This window comes from Microcaecilia unicolor, chromosome 1 (assembly GCF_901765095.1).
Source record: "Microcaecilia unicolor chromosome 1, aMicUni1.1, whole genome shotgun sequence".
In the NCBI taxonomy this organism is placed as follows: domain Eukaryota; kingdom Metazoa; phylum Chordata; class Amphibia; order Gymnophiona; family Siphonopidae; genus Microcaecilia; species Microcaecilia unicolor.
The window spans coordinates 262,339,766-262,355,442 of record NC_044031.1 but is presented as its reverse complement, the minus strand read 5'-3'; the positions used below and the strand labels follow the sequence as shown (position 1 = coordinate 262,355,442).

General features: G+C 43.5%; 1 protein-coding gene across 1 annotated transcript in view; it reads right to left on the bottom strand.

The window, feature by feature from the left end:
• Positions 1 to 13,709, bottom strand: part of GPD1L (glycerol-3-phosphate dehydrogenase 1 like) — an 81,041-nt gene extending 67,332 nt beyond the window's left edge. Inside the window, exon 1 of the mRNA XM_030190021.1 lies at positions 13,533 to 13,709. Coding sequence (XP_030045881.1) covers positions 13,533 to 13,582 — 50 coding nt within the window. The 5' untranslated portion in view covers positions 13,583 to 13,709. The remainder of the gene's footprint in view (positions 1 to 13,532) is intronic.
• Positions 13,710 to 15,677: the final 1,968 nt, after the last annotated feature.

The window sequence follows — 15,677 nt, the reverse complement described above, 5'->3', positions numbered from 1 at the left end:
AAGGATGAGTGCCTAAAACTTGCAGTTGAAAAAAATGTGCTTTATTAATGCACACAAGTCCATAAAGTCACAATCACGTAGTCAAAGTACAATCCAATGACAGCAGCAGAACAGGGTCTCAATTGGAGATCAAAGACTCGACACGGCTGTATATCAGCAAAAATGTCAGCGTCAAGATTCATATAATCCAACTGAAAATCTCAATATTACTCATTCATGAATTTCAATAGAAGAAATTAAGGCAATTGCGCTGTTTGGCGACTGTCCCTGTACCAGGGAGCACACAATGTGTGGGTGATGACGATGCTGGTCTCTACCTCAGGCATGTTGTTTCTTTGCTCTCCTATTGAGACAACTGTTCTACAATCATTGGAAGTTTGCACTTTGAAATGTACTTCTAGTTGAAAAAAATGTGCATTATTAATGTCCACTACAAGTTTTTTGTACTCATACTTGGACTACTCCGACTCTTTCTAGGTCATCCTCACTGTTGCATTAGCTTTTGGAAATGTGCAGTCTGATCTTTTGGATTTCAGTTTCTATTATCTGTAGTATTGTTGTATACAGAGAGTGTGATTTCACGAGGTTTCCAGTTCAGTGTTTTTGCCTTCACATGTCTATAATGATCTGTGGTCCCTTGTTTCATATTGTTGAGTCTATGTTTTGCGTATATCACCAAGGTGTAGTATTCTGCTAGCATGTATCTATGTTGAGATCTTGATGCAGTCATGTTTGTTCTGTTTTCTCATTGGGTAGTGTATTGGTGTATTAGGGCCCACCCAGTGTAATATTTACAGTGCTGCCTTTTCATGCATAAGGTTGTTGATCTTTTGAGTCCTGGGAGTTAGTGCTGTTATGGTACAGTAAGGTTCTAAGTGTGTGTTTGCACAAGTTGGAGTGCAGGAGTGGCCTAGAGGTTAGGGTGGTGGACTCTGGTCCTGGGGAACTGAGGAACTGAGTTCGATTCCCACTTCAGGCACAGGCAGCTCCTTATGACTCTGGGCAAGTGACTTAACCCTCCATTGCCCCAGGTACAAATAAGTACCTGTATATAATATGTAAGCCGCATTGAGCCTGCCATGAGTGGGAAAGCGCGGGGTACAAATGTAACAAAAATAAAAAAAATAGTGTTTTGCAGTGCTGGCCTTAATGAGGACATCAATACTTTAATTTTAGTTTGTCATAACATCAAACATGGTTTTAGAATATTTTGCAGGATCTGAAGTTGAATTTTTCCATAGATGTGTATGTGGATTAGTGTTGGTAAGTGCTTGAAATATATGTCATTTATGATATATAAATCCATTTTTACATGTACATGAAAGCATTACTTGTCAATAACCATAAGCTCTTCCTTAGGACTTGGTTTCTTTCCACTGAAAAACTGTATACACCGAATTTACTGCGAGAAAATGCTCACTCACTAGCCTTCAATCTCATTAATTAGGGTGGTACTTTTCAGTTTGGTATGGACCACTCTTAGCATCTGTACCCTCTGGTCCAGCATATTCCTTCCCTCCCCTTTTACTCACTCTTTTTCTGTATGTTGTCAGACAATTATGGATATAGGGCCCACCCCTGACCTTGACCCCTTTAGCCTCCCCAAACAGCTGGGCCACAGACCCCCTATGGGTGCAAGAAACCACTGGGCCAAAGAAAAAGGAGAAGAGTAACTGATCAACTGAAGTATTCTGGATACAGTGGGTGTCCTAATGGATACAAAATGTTAACTGAGTCAGAAGCGAAGCTTCAAGAGGGCCATCCGATGCCTGCAAGCTAATCAGAGACCCCACAGTGGCTCCAGCACATGGCTTCAGAAACAGTGGATGTAAGAAGTTATCACCACCTTGGGTGAATCTCTTCATGGACGTGATCAATAAATCCAAATAAATATTGGAATCCCCTTAACAGCTATGCCTGAAATGTCCCAAATGAGAAATGCTATGGAACAAGGATGAAGACTTTAGATACAAGAATGTGTCAAGATACGTTGATAAAGATGTAAACAGCCCAAAGAGAAATAACTAAGGCGGTAATGCCCAAGATGGCCACAAAGCTAGTACATCAGAAAATAGTGAAAAAATTACATGACACATCACGGGGTTAACAGAGAACATGTTATCTAAGTCCTTGATCGATGAGACCAGCCCCAGCTCTGTGGAACTCTCTACCTCTCCCCATTCACTCTGAACTATCCCTGAAGAAATTCAAGACTTTGATTAAAATATAGCTCTTCCAACAAGCCTTTCCTTTTCCATCACAGTAGGTGTGCATTTTAAGCAGCCCTACCCCCTTTCGGTTACCTTTTCTCTCACTCCACCTACTGTAATTGTAATGCTGGTTCCTATTTGTAACGTGCGCGGGGTCTCTATTGCTCTTTCCTATCCATCATTGCAGTTCTTTTCCTTTGATTACTGTGTTTTTATGAGTACTGTACACCGCTTTGAACTGCTCGTTAGCGAAAGCGGTATAGCAAGTATAAATAAATGAGGAGGACTTGGAGACACAAACTACTAGATTCTCTCAGGCTGAGAGTCAAATACATAGTAACATACATAGTAGATGATGGCAGAAAAAGACCTGCACGGTCCATCTAGTCTGCCCAAGATAAACTCATATGTGTATACCTTACCTTGATTTGTACCTGTCTTTACCAGGGCACAGACTGTATAAGTCTGTCCAGCAGTATTTCCCGCCTCCCAACCACCAGTCCCACCTCCCATCACCGGCTCTGGCACAGACCCCATATAAGTCTGCCCTCCCCTATCCTCTCAACCACCAACCCCTCTTCCCCCGCCACCCAATTTCAGCTAAGCTTCTGTGGATCCATTCCTTCTGCACAGGATTCCTTTATGTTTATCCCACGCATGTTTGAATTCCGTTACCGTTTTCATCTCCACCACCTCCCGCGGGAGGGCATTCCAAGCGTTCACCACCCTCTCTGTGAAGAAATACTTCCTGACATCTTTCCTGAGTCTTTCCTGAGTAAAATTAAACTTTCCTTTCGTTGGGGTGCATGACATCACATCTTCACCTTGTCTCTTTTGTACAGATGGATTATTCTGTTTTGAGCATGTTTTCATAAGTCAAAACTGTCACAACAAGATAAAATGCATGCAGCACAAGCACACGTGAAAGAGACTCCGAGGCCCAAAAGATGGAGAGTGGAAGACTAGGAGACTAGGGGCAGATTAAACAATAAGTGATGGGCCTACAGAAGATAGTTAAGAATTGAGATCTGCAACAGCACTTAATGAAATTGTGGTCCTGAGTGCAATTGACTTCCTTTCTGCTTGAAGAAATCCCAGTAAAAATATAGTGAGCACACTTGTCAGTAGCACAAAGAGAAGCAAGCACCAGGGCAGGGTCTGTAAAAGCAAGATTTTACATTTTGCTGACAAGACCAGTACCCAAATACTCAGAAATGTGGGATATAGGGGAAACCGGCTACTGCCATTTCAAGATTACTCAGCAAAAAGTGTCAGCTGAACAATATGCAATAGCTCCTCTGCACATGGAACTATATGAACAGGGCATCAGATTTGCTATACAGTTCCCCACAAAAGTGAGGCTAACATGACAGGACATGACATGTGTCTGAGGAACACAAAGTCTCTTTCCAGCAGCTACTAAGTGAGTAAATTTGGGACATTAATCATGGTGTACAGGGCCAGGGATTGAGAAATGTCACTGTTAAGAGACATGCTCCACATGCTTTCCCTACTTGTAATTCATAAATTTCTTGATTTGTTAAATACAAAATTGTTCTCTATAAGCAGGAGTGTAGGGGCAGCAGGATTTACATAGTTATACATGACTTGGAGACCATTTGTACAGTACTTTGGATAGTTCTGAGTCCATCTGCTTGTGGGTCTGGACTAGTCTAGCAGGATTCAAGGAAAGGAAATTAACAGGCAAGAACAAATTTTACCTTTTCTTACATTTTTTTGGTCTGTAAACCACTTTGTTGTACTTTTTAGCACAAAAGACGGTACATCAAAAATGTACACTATACTTCAAGCACATACACATGACCTTTGGTACCGAGTATGTCATTATTGAAGGGCCTTAACTAAATCTGATTCCAGGTGTGTTTTTAATTTCAGCTGGATACAACTTTCACTGCTCAAAAAGGATGGGTGGAGTCACTGCAAGGAGTAACTTGAGAGTTTGCTGTTGCCTAGCACAATTTTAAGTCTGACTCCCAATGGACTTGTAATGTTTATACTGGATTGTGTACCCTAACAAAGTGGTCAGTTCAGCTTCTGATCTGCCCCAGGCCAGATAACCCTTGGATGGATGCATGAAACCTGATTTACCCCCACCCAATGTAGAATGGTGAAAATAGTGCTACTGGATTTGTTGGTAACGATCCTGTAGCACTTCACATGTAAGTGAATACTGGGGAATGGTGTCTGCCCTTGCTCACCAAAAGAAATTACTCTTTGGATTGTAGGATACCACATGGATCAGCTCTCTCCCCCATCGTGTTTAATATATTTTGAGACCTTTAACCTCTATTATATAGGAATTTGTGTCTACTGCTATGTACATGATTTATTGTTACAGAGTAAGGTTATCGACCCTGCTGTTAGATTTAAAACCCTTACAAAACTGTCTGGATACTATTTCCACTTGTTTGAAGAAAAAATTAGTCCTAGACAAACACTGTAAAAACTACAGAATGTTGGGTATGTGGGCATCTTGACCATCCTGCTTTAGTCCCACATTTATCTGGCAGATCTATACCAGATTATGATTGACTATCCTATATAATAAAAAGCAGCTCCAACATTCTGAAGCTAACTCCGTGGCACTGTAGGGTTCGTAAGTCTGTAGTTCAGCGTTTCATTGGCTCTCACTGTCAACGAAGAACCAATCAGAGAGAACGGAACTTGGAGGAGGGAAGTGGAGTGCATTGAATCTCTAACAAACGATCATATACAGGGAGGTACGAACATCGGTGGAGGCAAGTGCACAGAACGGAAGGGAAGACAAACATTTAATCACTTTGTCACTCACACACACACTCAATCACTCTGTGCATCTTTCTCTTACACTGTCTGTAAAACACACTGTCACTCTCAGTCTCTCAACATGGGCAACTGTATGTTGTATTCTCACGAGTAAGGAGCTCTTCTGATGTGATTGTTAAACTGATTGAAGGGCCTGAACAAGGAAAACTTTTACCACATTGTAACATAGTTTACACAAAAAATATTGTATATAAAGAAATCTTACACATGTAAACAACAATTATATTCAGAATACAACCGTGGAAACATTAATGGCAGGAACTCATTACATTTCTAGCGCCCGTTTCATTGCGTTAAGAAACGGGCCTTTTTTTACTAGTTTATTAATATTTGAGGTCAGGTCACAAATGTGGTTCAAAAAGCTTTTTGCATATTATATCAGCTATGCTTAATTAGATTGTAAGCTCTGTCGAGCAGGGACTGTCTCTTCATGTTCAAGTGTACAGCTCTGCGTACGTCTAGTAGCGCTATAGAAATGATAAGTAGTAGTAGTATGCTTGATTAATGCTTCTTTGGATGAAGCAAGTCTACACGCACTAATTCATGTAGTTTTGAGATCCAGTTTGGATTATGCAAATGTAATTTATGAAGTATGCAGGGTTATCTGCATCAAACCTCAAATGTCTACAGATACTACAAAATGCGTCAATCCACCTATTAGATGATGCCTTTATTTATACAGCAGGATATGCTATTTTGAGCTGCTCATGCTGGTTTTTTATGAAGCAAATTTCTTGTATCCTTGTCCTGTTATATTATTTGATACCGCTCTTATTTAAGAAAGATACAGACTAGCCCCTGACGCAGCCCTATTGTTGGGCGAAACACGGCCTGTGTCGGGCATTTGTCTTATACACGGTATCTTCAATAAAGGTTTTTTTCGGATATTATACTGATCTGCTAGTTTGTTTTCCACGTTGGATTTTGCAGATCGGTTGCCTTATTGTTTTCTGGGACCCAGAATATTATGGATTGCCATCATATCCAGCTTCACCTGCTATCCCATATATCCCTGCTAGAGCCCTAAGATTCATCTTAGATCACAGGTGGTCATTCCTCCACCTACAATGCATGTTGGGAAGCTACTAAAAAAGGAAGCACCAATTTTATCGAACCAGCTTCCTGGACTAGCTTGTGCAGAGGGGAGTTTATTTTTTTTTTAACTCTTAAAATTTTTTTATTTTTTTTACTTTGTGCAGGCCGGACACCAGAGAGGGAGAGATCTCAGTTTACAAGCATCTTTACAATATTTTTTATATTTTATTTCTTGTATAGATGTAATAGATATTTCCTATATTTACAATGGCATTATTATACATTGTAAACTGATGTGATCTGGGAAAGCCAAGTGGTAAAAGTAAACCTTAATAAACCATAAAAGCAAACGAGAAGGAAACTAAAATGAGATTGCATGGAGCAGCTGGGATACTCAGTATGTAACAATAGGCAACAAAGTCGCAATTCTTATCCATAAAAGACAGCCTTCTTTGAAATTCACAGATTCAAGAACCCAAAGGGAAGATACATTATGAAGACTGGGCTATTGAACAGTCAAAAGACATTAATTTACAATGTATATGCACCCAACAGTTATCATAAGTTTTTGTCTTCTCACTTGACAGCAAGAAGTTCACACAGTGAATATGAAATAATTACTGGAGGTGATTTGAACATAACAAGGAAATCCAGAGCTAGACTGTAAGCCTTCCAAAAGGGGTTATCTGAAGAGACAGATAAACTTTTTAATGAGGGAACTAGATCTTTCAGACTCCTGGTAAGTGTAAATTCTATATAAGAAGAATATTCATTGTACTCCAGTGCCCATAAATGCAACTCCACGTTGGACTACTTGTTAATTTTCACAAATCTATTCCCCAACTTAAAAAAGGGGAGAGAAACTTTCACTCTACCTACTCACTCTCCAACTACTATAGCTTTAAAACTGTTAAATACAGAAAGATTTTATAAGGAGCTTAACTCAACCTATGCAAAAGATTAAAGGTATAAAGGATACAGTTGTGTGGAGCAGGATTAGGTGGCAATAAATTAGGAAGGAGGTGCAGCAGGGGCGTGGCCAGACACCCAATTTTGGGTAGGCCTGTGCCCAAGATGGGTGAGCAGAAGAACCCCACCCCATCCCACAGGTGATTTGGTCTCTCCTCTCACCTGCATGTTATATGGTCTCTCAAACATCCCCCCTCTCCCGCAAAGCTTTTAAATAGCAAATTTTCACCGGCAGCAAGCAACAACTAATACACTGCTCATGTTGGCCCCACAGCCTGTTTCCGCATAGGCGGGAATACGTCAGAGGGAAGGCTGTGGGGCCGATGCGAGAAGTATGTATCAGTCGCTGCTTGCTGTAGGGGAAGATCTGCTATTTACAAGGTATGCAGGAGGTACAGTTGTTGGGAGTTTTCAGCTGGTGTGGCTTGGGAATCCCTGCCAGTCACATCATAGGTGTGCAGCTACTGGGTGGGCCTGGGCCCACCCTTGGGTACACCACTGAGGTGCAGTGAAGGAATAGGCCACAGTGGGGTCACAAGGACAAATCACCTTTTCTGCTCTGCATAGAAAAAGCAAACAGGGAAACTCTGGTCATGACCAGACAGCTGCAGAAACACTGGAAGATTCAAGTCTCCCAAATACAATTAGTAACTGTGAAAGTAAAGCTAATCAGAAGCTAAACTAACAGACACAGAGTAATACATTCATTCATTTACAAGTACAAATTGTAGAAGGAGCAAAATAAAACTGAGAAACTTTGGCAAACCTGGTCAAGATAAGACATACTAAACACACCATTATGTGCATCAGAAATGATAACAAGCAGGCACGCTTGACCGACAATGATATAGCAAATGTGTTTTTGCAATACTACACAGAGTTCTACCACAGTGAATCAACAAGACTGAGAGCAGATGCATTATTGGAGAACTTAACTATTCCATAGTTGAATGAGGTGAGCTTACAGAGATTCAACAGGCCTGTAACACCAGAGAAGATAAAAATGACTATTAACCCATTAGTGCCCAATGTTCCCATAATAAGCCACCATATGGGAACATTGGGCACTAATGGGTTAAAGCTAGTGAAATCCCTGGGCCCAGGTGGCCTAGGAGTGGAGTTCTATAAAATACTAAGGGGCCAGTTCAGAAAAGCTATGTGTTTGAACTGGCTTAGCGTATTGGTTCTACAGTAAAATTAAGGTGAAAATATTCCACTGCCATGCTGTAAGCACTGAGCATGCAAATTACTGCCGAATTAAAAACCTGACAGTAATCCACAGCTCTTTGTAAAATGTCACCCTTCCTGTCAGTGCCCAAGCCCCCCCCCCCCCCCCCACCAAATGCCTGGAAACTGACTTATAAGATAAAAACTCGTCCCTGGTGTCTATAGCACCCCCACTCCCAATCTGCCCTCCCCCAGTTCATAACCTTAAAAAAAGGAGGCAGTTCGCACTGCCCATGTTCCTGCCTTCAATGCCACCATCTTGAAAAATGGCAGCACCCAGCACCATATGATGCACCTGACACGGTCCGTCATATAGGGATATTTCCCTTATGTGGTAGTTGGGCAGAGACTAAGCACCTCCTTGATGTATGAACTGGGGAGGGGGGGATTGGGGGTGCACTAGACACCAGAAGACGGGTTTTTTTTTTCAGAGGGAATCAGTGGAGGAGGAAAGTCAGAGAAGGGGTAGGAGGCACTAGATACCAGGGATGCCTTTTATGTTGGGGGGTCAATTGTCCAGGATTTAGGGGGGGGGGGGGAGAAGATGCAGACCACCAATTTTTTTTTTTTGCACCTTCCCCGTCAGTGCCTCAGTCAATTACTACTCAGACAGTGACAGGAAAGCTATCAGGACAGGAGGATCAGGTTGGGCCATGCTGCCCTGGACCTGGGAAAAAATTTATTGCTGTAACTACACATTACAAGCACACTCCCTTTTTTGTGTGCAGTGCAAAGGAATGATGAATGAACTCATTAGCATTCATTTGAATGTACTGTGTTTTCCACACAAGTTAAATACCGGCATTCAAACCCTCTGTATTGCTCAGCCAGTAACATCCCACACTAACCATGGGATTAGGCTCACGTTAGCTTTCTGCATCAGCCTCTGAGTGACCACCACAGCAATTTTCCCATTACAAAAAATGTTTCTTGCATCCCTTTCAAAGGGAGCCTTGAATAATAAAGCACCAAATAGTAATGATTTCTAGTCTTTGAAAAGATAACGACCTAGTCAAATCATACAGACCAATTTCCCTAACTAATCAAGATCTAAAAGATTTAACAGACTTGTGTTGTACTACCTAATCAGATTCACCAGGCTTCAGAAAGCGCAGGTATATATCCAGTAAGTAAGGCAGCACTATACACCAAGGAGATACAGGACACGCTGGATAATTAAAGATTACATTTTTCAAGATGGGAGCACCAGAGGCAGGAGCGAGTGGACATCACTCCTGTCTCTCCTCTTAGGTAAGTCAGGTGGACTCAGGCGGGCTGGGATAGGGATTGGGGTGGGAGGATGCCATTTCATTTTTTATTTACTGGAGAAAAGGGGTTTGGCTCTGGGGGTGGGCACATTAGACAACCAGGAAAATTTATTGAACTGCAGGGAGGCCAGCTTGGTTCAGGTCACTTTGTTGGGGGTGGGGAGGGGGGCTGGTAGACCACCAGGGGGTGCTGAAGCAGGCATCCGAGGCAGGGTGGTCACATTGAGGGGGGAGAGAGGGTGCCAGTAGACCTCCATTCCTCTCAACCAACCCTTCTACACTGCCAGTTTTTAATTATTATTTTTGCATGCCATGAAATAGCAAATGCACTTCATTTGCATTCATTTAAATAAAAGTGCAGTCAGGGTTTCCATGTAAGTTAACACCTGCAACTGCACTCGGGGTTTCTGCGTGAGTTAACACCTGCACTGAAACCCTTTCTGTATTGCTGTCCCAGGGTAAAACTGAGTTAAACCTGTGGTAACCACATGGGAAGCTTTCTGCATTGGTCCCCTACAGAAGTAGGGGATCTTTGTGCATGGACATAACTAATCCATCAGCCACAACGAGGGTAATGGGTTTGAGGTCCAAGCAGAATGTTGGGATCACTGCAAATGTGAAAGTTAATGGAGCACATGTGATAATGTGTCACCAAGAAACACAAGAGTTGCTGTACAGGCTCAGACTAAGGCTTCATCGAGCCCAGTATCCTGCTTCTAACAGTGGCCAGTCCAGCTCACAAGCATCCCAGAAATAGCAAGATTCCATGCTACCAACCTCAGGGATAAGCAGTGGCTTTCTCCAGGTCTACATTAATAACAGTTTATGTATTTTTCCTCCAGGAATTTGTCCAACCCCTTTATAAACCCCGCAATATTAACTGCTTTTACCACTTGCTCTAATAATGAGTTCCAGAGCTTAACTATACATAGTGAAAAAAATACTTTCTCCTATTTGCTTTAAACATGCTACTAGGTAACATCATGGAGAGTCCTTTAACCTTTGTACTTTAAGTAAAACAATCAATTTGGGTTTACCCATTCCCACTGTCATTATAGACCTCCATCCTATCCCAACCCTCTCCCTAACTCCCCCCCCCCCCCATGCCATCTGTTCTCCAAGCTAAAGAGAACTAACCTTCAGCTTTTCCTCACATAAGAATCATTCCATTGCCGTAAATATTTTGTTTGCCCTTCTTTATACCTTTTCCAGTTTCACTACATCTTTCATATACGGTGACCAGAATTACACACAGTACTCAAGGTGCAACCTTACTATGGAGTGATACAGAGGCATTATGTCAATCCATAGCGTCCCATTTGCTTTTTTTTGGCCATTGCCGCACACTGAGCAAAAGAAATTTCAATGTATTGCTCACGATGGCACCAAAATCCTTTTCTACAGTAATTTATTTTATTTATTGGGATTTATTAACCACTTTTATGAATAGATTCACCCAAGGCAGTGTATAGTAGGTACAGTTTAACATCAAACTTACATAAATACAATAAATGAGGTAAACTTGAAAACAGTACATTGAAACCTAATAATAGAATTACCATGACACACTATCAAAAATATACACATTTAACAGCACTAGAATTCAAATACCAAAGACATAATACAATGTTAGCATAATACTAATGACACACCTAATAAGTTTGCATTAGAACGTTCAACATAGATATGATGCAGCTAACAGATATGAAGCTAAAGATTTTCTACAATATGGCTTACCATATAGCTGAGAGACCATATGATGGGAACAAGATACTGGTACAGAGTCAGCTGGGATAATTTGATGGTTAAATAACTCAAAGCAAGCTCACTGTATAGTTAGGTAAGACAAAAGGAACTGCTCTAAGTTACAGTGTGTGTAGCAAGCTACTCCAGGTGCAGAATTAATATACAGAGGCATATTTTCAAAGCACTTTGGGAGGCTAAGTTCCATAGGTTTCTATGGAACTTTGGGAGGCTAAGTGCTTTGAAAATAAGCCTCACAGTCAGCCACCCTATGTATTAAAAGGCTTGGGAGAACAGCCAGGCTTTCACCTGCTTCCTGAGCAGAGGTAGTCTCGAGTCATACGTAGCCCCTCTGGGAGTAAATTCTAGAGCATGGGAGCTACTCCTGAGAAGGCTCACTGATAGGATTTGAACCAAGTACTATGCCACTGATACCTGTTTCTGACAGTCTTGTAAGCATGATATTATGATCTATGGTGTTGAAGGCTGCCAAGAAATCGAGCAATACTAGTATCGAACCAGATTCTCTGTCATGGTTTCTATACAGATCATCCAGGAGGAACACAAAAACTGTCTTGGTTTCGTACCCAGGCCTGAAATTACTTTCAATTAGCCAGTCATTGCGCTGACTACAGACTGTCCGTTTTATAAGTTTCCAGGAGAATGTTAGAGATTGTTCGGTAGTTTTCAAGCGTGTCCTAGTCCAGTGAGCTCTTTTTCAGTAGGGGGGCACACCACAGCTATTTTTAGTGTTGTTGGCAGCTGCCGTTCCATAAGAGAGGAGTTAACAATTTTAGTGGCCCCTTCAATGGAGGTCTGTGCTCACTCATTTTACAGGTTGTAGGCTGTAGACCTTTCTGCATATTAAGAGCTTCCTCTGTGACCTGGCTGAATGAGTCCCAGATGGTTGTGCATGGTGGGGAAGAGGGAGTGCTCTCTTCATTAGCTGGTAGGAGCTTTGATGGGGCTGTCTGTAGTTCCCGATGGAGACCTTTAATTTTGTTGGCAAAATCATTGCTGGTTAGTATAGACTGGGAAGGCTGGTTCTGTTGTGGGGTTTGCAGTAGGCAGTTTACTATTTTAAATAGCTGCTTGGTTGAATTTGCAGCTTGTTCTATGTGTTGAGAAAAATATTGTTTTTTTGGTTGTTGTTACGGCCTGGCAGTACATTGCCGTGTTGTTGTTTTTGTTGTTTGTTTTTTTACAGTTTTTTTTGTTACAATTGTACCCCGCACTTTCCCACTCATGGCAGGCTCAATGCGGCTTACATATTACATACAGGTACTTATTTGTACCTGGGGCAACGGAGGGTTAAGTGACTTGCCCAGAGTCACAAGGAGCCTGTCTTCATCTAAATGAGATTTTCTTCATTTTCTTTCAAGTTGACATCCTTGAATGCTTAAGAGTATCGAACACCCTAGGTAGACCTTCCACATGTCAGCCTCCCCACCCCACCCCACCCCAATTTGGCTAGCTTCTCATCTTCCACCTTCCCTACCCCCAACACATCCAGCATCTTCCCTTCTCAGTTCAAGACCTGCTGCTGCTTCTCTCCTACCTATTCCGAGGCTGGCCAGAAGAACAATGAAGCATTTGGATATCTGCATCAGAGAAAGGCGGGACCAAGCGGCAGGTTAATGTGAGACTGTGCTTACAGGGCCCACAACACAGCTGCCATGCTTCTTAAATTCTGCAGCAGCACCCCAGGAAGAAGACACACCATGGCTGGCAAGAAGAAGGGGAAGACCACCACACCAGAGCCACACTGTGCAGGTTCCCCCCCCCCCCCCCCCGGCCAATACACACACACACACACACACACAGCAATTCTGGTGCCCTAGGCAGTTGCCTAGTCTACCTAGTGGCTGAGTCAGCCCTGGAACCAGCACAGCAACCACAATTATTTGCTCAATATACAGCTGTCACCTCTGTGAATGCACTAGACTGGATAGTACCTCTTCATCATTTTGAAAAGATAGCTCCTATGGTTCAACCTAATGTTGCCTCTGGTTTTACGAAATGAACTATCCGAAAGCCTTTTCTCAGCCTCCATCACCCATAGGAGCCAACTTTTCAAAATTATTGCGGGAGCTAAACCCAACAGAAATTACCTCTCCCTGAACACAAATCAATATTGGGGGTACTCAATCACCTACAGAGTTGGCTCCAGTGCCTCCATCCCTACCCCCGAGATGGAAAAGCTACAATGGCAGTGCATCACCCATCACAGTTACTGACATAGCCCTACACTCACCAGTTTCCCGATCCCACGATGCAGACTTTAAGGGGTGCTGCAGCGGCCATTGCCAAGCTGCGAGAGAAGCGCCGAGCCCTTGTAATCGTGCACCGTCAGTGGCTGTGTATCAAGGCGGTGTGGATGGATCAACCTCCTTGCCTCCACCTCGCAATGACCGCAGCAGCAGGAGGACGGCAGCACGCTGCACTCAGATAAGAAAACAGGAACCCGCGCCTTCTCATGACGTCAACCAGACCTGGAGCAGTGTGGGGATTGGAGTCCCTTTTCGTAGAGAACCTTGCCGCTCTGCATGCCATGCAGCCGGTCCAGTAAGATATCCTTTGTGCAATCATTGTACATTATGAACGCTTTCCTAATTTGCGGTGTACTGTAATAACTTTTTTTAAACAACTTTAACTTGTCGCCCCTCTTCCCCGCTGAGAGGAGGGGGGGGGGGGGGGGGAGGCATTTGCAGCAGGGAGATTTAATAGACCTCCTTGGTGTGTAGCATCGAGGGACCTGAGGATGAGTCTCCGGTGCCAGCAGGGGGAAGGGGGCAACGGTGAGCCGCGGCAAGTAAAGCAGGGTTGCCAGGTGGAAAATTTTTTTCCCACCCAAACCAGCCTAAATCCAGCCCAAAACCCGCCCAAACTCAAACCCCGCCCCTGACACCCCCACCCCCGTGTCATCACCCCCGCCCCGCCTCCCCGCATCGGCCCCGCCCAAAACGTCACTAACTCTGCCCCCCGCGGCCGAAAAAAAACGCCTAAAAAACCGCCCAAAAGACAAAAAAGAAGCCCAAAAAACCGCAACCCGCTGCGGGCAAAAATTTCCCGCAGCGGATCGCGGAAAACCGCCCAATTGGGCGATAAAACCGTCCACCTGGCAACACTGAAGTAAAGCAAGAAAGTTAGGCCAACAACCACCCGCGATTGGCGGCTGTGCTCCATGTAGGTGGGGGGAGAAGGTAGAGACAACGGCGGCAGCAGCTGCATGCCCAGCCAAAAACGCCGCTCGGAGGATAAAGATCCAGACCAGTTAACAACCCCGAACCCGGGAGTACCATAGGTTTCAACTGGCTGCGCTCTGGGTCGCGGGGTGGGGGGGAGAAGGCAAACCAACAACCCCCGCTCCCACGATCCCGGAAGTGCACGAATGGTGGCGGCCCGCCCAAGGAGGTTTAATACACAGTACTGGAAGTGAGCCTATCTAGTGACTCTAGTCCACTGTAAGCAAGGAAACCCATTTGGTTAATCCCAATTTCCACTCCCCCGCATAGCCGTCATTGCCGTACACGCCCATACACATACAGACTCACTAAAATCTGCTGGCTGTGGGAACAGCCCATACTGAACTCTCTGTGTACCCCTTCACTAAGTATCAATCACTATTAATTAAAAGTTTTAAAGCAACGTTTTGGTGTATGCCCTTACAAACCTGTTGAGACTATTGTGGGATTGACTCTTTGTAGTAGATTTTGATTTTGTCTCTCCCCTTGAATTTCTTTTTTTGCATTGAGTATGTGCTCAGGCACAATCCTCCTGCACTTGTTTGACAGGTCCAAGGCTGTCAAAAGCCCAGACATGTCAAACAGCAGAAGAGGTTTGACAGGTCTTGGATTTTCTCCCGGACAATTTATAATCTTCACCAATTTTGACCCTGCTACTTGACCCAACCTACCTCATATGATCACAATATCACTCTGTATCTGTTATTAACCGAAAACAACCTACCTCATATGATCACAATATCACACTGTATCTGTTATTAACCAAATTGGCAACAGCCTCTACGGTGCTATGTAAGCCACATTGAGCCTGCAAATAGGTGGGAAAATGTGGGGTACAAATGTAACAAATAAATAAATAAACCTAAGCCTGCCCCCCCACCCCCAAAACACAAAAACCCTGGTGGTCCAGTGGGACCGCTAGTTTTTCCCCACTCCCACTCACCGCTGAACAAAAATGCCCTGGTAATCCAGTGGACCGTTAACTTCACCCCCATCCCACTTGCCAACATAAACTAAAATGCCCTGGTGATCAAGTGGACCGCTATTCCTCTCTCACAATGCCACCCCAACCCCCCTCCCCCGCCCTGCCCATGGCCTACCGTGTTGCAGTAGTTGGAGAAAGAAGGGACTAGCACTCCCTCCCTCCTCTTCGG